A 7,735-nucleotide genomic window follows, 5' to 3' on the forward strand; every position below is an offset into this window, starting at 1 on the left:
CATTGGCTTTTGCACCTGGTAGCTACTGAACAGATGCTGGACACTGAATAGTGTCCTATCATTAGGAAGATACAATATTAGATATGATACTGTACTACTTTATATAAGAATCAGATCACTGGTCCATCTAGCTTAGTATGGTCTACTATTGACTGGTAGACTTTATCTCAGCCAGTGTATGGCCCCAACCCCAGATTTTATCAAGGATGGAAGAATGTGGGGGAGGGATTACTTATGCGGAAGGCATCCCTCACATTTTCTTTCAGCTGGGCTCTATTTCAAGTGAATCTAGGGTTTTAACAAAAGGTTTTGAAACATGGGCGTACCCAGCAGAAGATATATATATATATATATATATATATATATATATATATATATATATATATATGAAGATCATGTGGCTCCTCAAGAAGCAGCCGCCGCGTCGTCGGGCGCTGGCCCTGCTCAGCCCCTGCAGCAACGCCTCGGAGCCGTCGTGACTGCAGCTGTTCCTTGCCTCACCCTCGCCTGCCCCACCACCCCCTCTTGCTCAAACCTCTGCCCCGCGCTTAGCTGGAGACTCCGCTGCCCGTTTCCCTTGAAGCGGGAAAGAGAGACTGCTCTGGAGCAAGTGCGAGCTTGCCTTGGAAACGAACTCCTCCTAGCAAGGCTACAGAGCTTGGTGCGGCGAGCAGAGGTGGCTCCCGGGGAAGAGGCACCGGCCGCTGGCTATGGGGCAGCGATCCAGCCCTGGGAGCAGCACAAGTGCCGGTCAGAGGAACCTGCCGGTACGCTAAGCCAGTGTTTCTCAACCTTTTTTGGGCCACGGCACACTTGTTCCGTGGAAAAAATCACGAGGCACACCACCATTAAAAAAGTTTAAAAAATTAACTCTGTGCCGCCCTATATTATAATTATGACTGTAAGAAACACTTGCCAAATATTGCTTTCCGGCGGGTTAGTACTGTGTATTGGCGGCCGCCAGGCTCGTTTGCACTGAGCTTTGGGAAAGAGGAGGAGAAATACTGCTTTCCGGCGGGTTAGTGTTGTGTATTGGCGGCCGCCAGGCACGTGACAATGCAAATCGCCCTTCTCGTCGCCGCACGTCGCGGCACACCAGCCAGCGTCTCGCGGCACACTGGTTGAGAAACACTGCGCTAAGCAGGAGGGGGGGAGTGGTGGGGTGTTTGGAGGCTGCAGTTCTGGTCTGTTTGCACTTCTTTGGGAGGATCGTGGTGTTGTCAGGCCCGCTGGCCTTGCAGCCCCGCCCACATTCCCACCCACTTTGTGGCCCCTCCCGTGCCTTGGCCCTGCCCCTAAACGACCATGCCTTGCCTCCCCCTACCAGTAGTTTTGATCTTGGGTACGCCCATGTTTTGAAAAGATTTCTGGGGTATTTGCAGAGAAATGGTTAAGCATCTACCCCAACCCATGGCAAACCTGGAACATAGATTTTTGCTTGCACGAAGGCAGACCATTGGGTCCATCAGACTCACTATTGTCTATACTAGGTGGCAGCAGATTTCCATCATTTCATTTGGGCCCAACCTGGAGATGCCAAGAACAGAACCTGGAAACTTTGACATGCAATGCTTGTGCCCTGTGACTACTCTGCAAGTCATCTCCAATATGGGGTTTTAACTATAAATGCCTCTGGTAAGATCAAGACTGATTGTCAGAGAGAGGTTTTTCTCTGCTCTGCTACTCAATGCCTTTTAAAGGTAGAGATGTCAGACAGTGAATCTAAGGTCTTCTGAATTGAGAGCATGCATTGAGATATGGCCCCATCATTCACTCTTGAGCTGTCATTCTGAGACCCTTACACCTGATTCTACAAGTCACTACAAGTGCAAGCACAACAGCTTTTAAGGTCAGCCCTTAGTACACTCTGAAACACATTTACTAGGAAAGGAAGTCAACTGAAATAATTGGGGCTAGGCTATAATCTGACACACATTTGCCTGAAAACAAGACCCACTGAAAACAGTAGTTCTTACTTCTGAGTAAAAATGCATAGGATCGTGCTGCAATACTATGCATACTTTCTTGGGAGTAAGTCACATATTTCAGTATGTAGCTGGGCTATAACCCTGGGTAGACTCAAGATGAGAAGTTCACCTTTTACAAGGCGGATCATGCACTGTATACTGAACTCAAATAACAGGGTATACATTACCTGCCTTTTCCCCTTTGTTCCCATATTTGTGTCTCACAGCCGAGACCCATACATTAGTTATGGATTATCTTAAGTACGAAGTGCAACATACCTCTTTCTGTTTGTTCTGTAACAGTGAGTAATGAGATTGACAAGCATTAATAGAGTTACCCCAAACACTGTCTCCTACACTGTTTAACAAGGACTTCACTTCATTAGCTCTTGTGAAAGAAAATACAGTCAAGCTATGGGCTGAAAGTGCCCCAAGTCTTCTCTCACTTCAGAAGTTAGGAAATTAATGAAAAGTGAAGGACAGTAGTCAACTCAAATCTCACGTGATACAAGGAGCAAATTGCACTTCATTTTCTTAATTTAGCAGGGGGAAATGTAATTGTAAAGTTATAGCTGCAACTCTGGCTAACAGAACAGAAAAACCAGATATCTGATCAATACTAGCCACATGTTCAAGGTGTCACAACAACTCAAAATTTAGTTAACAACGCACAACAAAAACAATATTTAATTTGAGTCTACAGCACTCTTGATAGACAGTAGCACAATATCCTTCATTCAAGCATTACAATTTTCCTGTAATCTATTCATAAACAAACATTTAAATGTAAAATCAACAGAAAACAGGTAAGACGTTTTCAAAACTCTATCATTATAAGTTGCCAAATATATGCAGAACTCAGTACAATTACCACAACCTGCAAAACCCACCACTTTATCAACATTTACTTTTTGTTTCAGAATTTTTTTTGAAGTACACAGAACGTCAAATAAGAATGTTAGATCAGCAGTTTGAAAACAGTTTCATTCCAGTAACATGTTTATCATTGCAGCTGCTACATTTTGCATGAGGCATGTCAAACTTTTCAGTGTGCAAGCACCATGGAGTCGCTGCAGCTACTTTTTCTTATTTCAGCCAGGAAATATAAGCCAAGACCTTCATGAATAATTCAGCAACGTTTGTGCCATAAATTTATAATGCCCCTTATTAGTTGGGAGATAACTGGATTTCATTGGGCTTAATAAAGTTTAACACTAGTTCCAAATGTGAACAAATGGCCACTGGACATGTTTTAATAAAATTACATACTGGAGAAACTGTTCCTTAACCAAAAGACACATCTTAGATCACTAGTATTATTCTTGCAACGGATTAAATATAAACTAATATTTATAAAGTAAATAATTAGTTATGGGATCTCTCATCATGAATTTTATCCCCTTGTTTACATTCAAAACTTCAAGTTTGAGGACTAGGAAAGGCAGGAAGCATCCTATAATCTGGAAGGGGGGGATAAAAGCAGTCAGTTGAGGCCTAGTTTTGTGGTTCAGGAATGAGGCCTGTGAAGATTCTCCACAAGGACTCACTTTGGAGAGAGGTGGGGTGGAGAAAGGGATACGCATCTAGGGTTGAGATCAAGACAACATACAAGGTTTATTATATATATATACATATATGAAATACATATATTTTATTAAATACATATATAAAATCCAGGATTTCAGAAGCAATGGAAGTTCAAACCTGTTACGTTCCAAACCTGCAGTTCCAAAAACAGACTGAGCAAACTGCCTACACTTCCCCACCACCACCACCAACACTTATTCCTCAGAAAGGCTGTTCAAAAAAGTTTTGTGCTAAAGAGAACGAAGTCAAGTACATACAGTTTTATCACACACACACCCTTTTTTTTTTGCACAGCCCCAAGACCTTGACTGTGTAGATTTTGGAAGAAAAGGGGGAATGTAAAAACAACTTGGCGGAATTCTTTAAAAGACTGACAAATCTATTCTAATTTGAATGCTGATTTTTTAAAAAAGAAATCTTTAAAGCTTGTGCAAAGTTGTTGTTGTTTTAAAAAAGAAGAGAGCACCTCAACCGACTTTAGTTCTAAAGGCAATAAAGTTTACGGTAGAAGGAATTTGCGTTTTTTTAATAAAAAAGATTAAATTGGGGGGAAGGAATGGGTGGGGATTCTGTGGCGGGTCACGAGAGCCTGAAGACATTCCCAGAGTTCTTTCCTTCCTCTTCCCAAACTCTCCTTTTTATTTCCCAGCCTTGCAGAATCACTTTCACTCTCTTGTCTCCAACTGCGCGCGCATACACACACACACAAACACCCTCATCTCCTCCCAAAATAATACCGGAGAGGAACCCACTCCCCCTTTTTTTAATTTTTTACTCTTTGCGGATTATTATATAACTGTAGAGACCCTCCCTTACACGGGAGGAGGAGGTGGGGAGAGGAGAGGCGGAAAGAAACTCTCTAAAGTTAGGACAAGCGAGGCCGGTGCCAAGTGCTCTCTCCCCCCCGCATGCTTCAGCCCCCGCTTCTTGTGATGCTTTCCCCCCCCCCTCCATCTACACCCACCTGTCTCTGGGGTCGATCCAGCTGGTCTGCTTGGTGTTGTGGTCGATGTAGAATACTTTCCCATCGAAATCCCTCGCCTCCTCCCAGCCGTCGGGTAAGGGCAGCTGCCCATTCCCCACTTTCCTAGGCATGGCCGAGGGCGGGGGGTAGCAGCTGCTGCTGCTGCTCCATAGGGACCAGAAAACAAGAAAGGAAGGGAGGGAAGCGGGAAAAAGAAGGACGACCCTACTTCTCTCCCCCCACCCCCTTACTTCTCCCCGGGAACCCTGGGCGGGTGGAGGGAGGCAGGCAGAGCCTTTGCAAATCGGCCAGGAAACTCTGCGGAGTTTCAGTCCACCATGTCTGAACGGGAGTCTCCGCTTCCTGCCCCCATTCCGTAGCAGCAGCGGGTCAGGGGGGGTCCAGGCTGAGCCGAGGTGGCGACTGGGTTCCGATCCGGGGCGGGCGCGGAGGGTCGAGTTGTGGGGGGGGGGAGCCTGGGTCAGCCCCCCGAGCGGCGGCGGCGGCGGCGGTAGCAGAAGCAGCCGCTCATTAGCATGAGATTAGCATCCATCTCATCTGCATGCACATTCCTCGCTGGGGCATTCCTGAGCGTTAACCCTGCCAGTGCCGAAGGGAGAATGAAAGACAGGCAGGCAGATGTGAATGTGCTGGGGGGGGGGGTTTAGTCAGAAAAAAGCGGGTGATGGGGGGAGGAAGAGGCGAGGAAAGAGAAGCAGAGACAAAGGTGATCACAAAAGTGATTTTTTAAATTATAATAATAAACCCTCTATGAACTGTAGGGGGGGCGTTGAAAAGTTCACTGTGCGACAACTCCCAAAATGCAAACTTTGAAAGTCCACCAGTCCCACCAAGTCAGCTCCCCAAAGTAGTTAGGTATGACCTCAATGGGTCGGCTGTTGTGACCTGCAGCGGGATTGTTTTCTGGCCCAGCAAACGGGATTGTTTTCTGGCCCTGCTTTCTACATCACACTTTTTATAAGTAGCGCAAGTACTCTCAGGAGTCACTTCAGCAACTAAGAACATTGTGTTCCGGAAGGCTGCATTTTGTCCCTCAAGTTGCCACTGCGAGTCTTGGAATAGCCACAGAGCGTTCTTGAACCTGAAATGACAAAGACAACCTTTTCCTCACATTTATCTTGTTTTAAATCAGGGGGTGCAATCCTGCAATCCTGTGAAATAATAAAGCAGGAACTACCTGCTTTAGGTATTACGGTAGTTTTTCTCAGCACAGGTATCAATACCTATAATGGGAATACCTATACAGTAATGGGAGGACAAAGTCAGTATGGTCCTGTGGACAAACAGCTGGAATTTAGTGGAATGGAGAGATAAATATCCTATATAATCCTATATAATCCTATATAATAATGTCATAATGTCCATGTTGTCCCTGCGTCCAGATGTCCCGTGTGTCCCTGGGGTACTGCGCATGTCCCCCAGAGACACAGGGATTGGACGGAGGGACAACCAGGGACACAGGGATTGGACCCGTGCTCTCGGGACACAGGGAACAGCCAACTGCCGCTCCGCCAACCGCCGCTCCGAAGCCCAGTCTCATGCTGGAGGTGCGCGGTGAGGCGGCGGGGGAGAGAAGCGCTCCCCCCCCCGGCAGCCTTGCCGCACACCTCCGGCATGGGACGGCGCTTCCTCGGGGAACCCGAGGAAGCCGAAGCGGCAGCGGGCGCGGAGGGAGGCCCGCTTTGGCTTGGCAGCGGCGGGAAGAAGGGGAGGAATTCCTCCCCTTTTTCCCGCCACCGCCAAGCCAGTCCCGGAGCCGAATTGCGGCGCGGCGGGGTTTTTCGCTGTTTGCCTCCCCCAGGGGAAGGCAAACGGCGAAAACCCCCCGCTGTGGACTGGCTTGGCGGTGGCGGGAACATCCCGCCACCGCCAAGCCAGTCCCGGAGCCGAATTGCGGCGCGGCGGGGTTTTTCGCTGTTTGCCTCCCCCAGGGGAAGGCAAACGGCGAAAAGCCCCCGCTGCGGACTGGCTTGGCGGTGGCGGGAACATCCCGCCACCGCCAAGCCAGTCCCGGAGCCGAATTGCGGCGCGGCGGGGTTTTTCGCTGTTTGCCTCCCCCAGGGGAAGGCAAACGGCGAAAACCCCCCGCTGCGGACTGGCTTGGCGGTGGCGGGAAGACCCGCCACCGCCAAGCCAGTCCCGGAGCCGATTTGCGGCGCGGCGGGGTTTTTCGCCGTTTGCCTCCCCCAGGGGAAGGCAAACGGCGAAAAACCCCCGCTGCGGACTGGCTTGGCGGTGGCGGGAAGACCCGCCACCGCCAAGCCAGTCCCGGAGCCGATTTGCGGCGCGGCGGGGTTTTTCGCCGTTTGCCTCCCCCAGGGGAAGGCAAACGGCGAAAAACCCCCACTGCGGACTGGCTTGGCGGTGGCGGGAAGACCCGCCACCGCCAAGCCAGTCCCGGAGCCGATTTGCGGCGCGGCGGGGTTTTTCGCCGTTTGCCTCCCCCAGGGGAAGGCAAACGGCGAAAAACCCCCACTGCGGACTGGCTTGGCGGTGGCGGGAAGACCCGCCACCGCCAAGCCAGTCCCGGCAGGCCGCTTCCTCTAGCGCCCGTTTTTAAACGGGCTAAAATCCACTAGTAATGTCATAATGTCCATGTTGTCCCTGCGTCCAGATGTCCCGTGTGTCCCTGGGGTACTGCGCATGTCCCCCAGAGACACAGGGATTGGACGGAGGGACAACCAGGGACACAGGGATTGGACCCGTGCTCTCGGGACACAGGGAACAGCCAACTGCCGCTCCGCCAACCGCCGCTCCGAAGCCCAGTCTCATGCTGGAGGTGCGCGGTGAGGCGGCGGGGGAGAGAAGCGCTCCCCCCCCCGGCAGCCTTGCCGCACACCTCCGGCATGGGACGGCGCTTCCTCGGGGAACCCGAGGAAGCCGAAGCGGCAGCGGGCGCGGAGGGAGGCCCGCTTTGGCTTGGCAGCGGCGGGAAGAAGGGGAGGAATTCCTCCCCTTTTTCCCGCCACCGCCAAGCCAGTCCTGGAGCCGAATTGCGGCGCGGCGGGGTTTTTCGCTGTTTGCCTCCCCCAGGGGAAGGCAAACGGCGAAAACCCCCCGCTGCGGACTGGCTTGGCGGTGGCGGGAACATCCCGCCACCGCCAAGCCAGTCCCGGAGCCGAATTGCGGCGCGGCGGGGTTTTTCGCTGTTTGCCTCCCCCAGGGGAAGGCAAACGGCGAAAAGCCCCCGCTGCGG

General features: G+C 50.7%; 1 protein-coding gene across 1 annotated transcript in view; it reads right to left on the reverse strand.

The window, feature by feature from the left end:
- WWC2 (WW and C2 domain containing 2) overlaps positions 1-5,074 on the reverse strand; it is a 131,396-nt gene extending 126,322 nt beyond the window's left edge. Inside the window, exon 1 of the mRNA XM_060278728.2 lies at positions 4,519-5,074. Within this exon, the coding sequence (XP_060134711.2) occupies positions 4,519-4,649 (131 nt within the window). The 5' untranslated portion in view covers positions 4,650-5,074. The remainder of the gene's footprint in view (positions 1-4,518) is intronic.
- Positions 5,075-7,735: the final 2,661 nt, after the last annotated feature.

The sequence above is a fragment of the Zootoca vivipara genome, chromosome Z1 (genome assembly GCF_965207765.1).
Source record: "Zootoca vivipara chromosome Z1, rZooViv2.hap1.1, whole genome shotgun sequence".
NCBI classification, from domain to species: domain Eukaryota; kingdom Metazoa; phylum Chordata; class Lepidosauria; order Squamata; family Lacertidae; genus Zootoca; species Zootoca vivipara.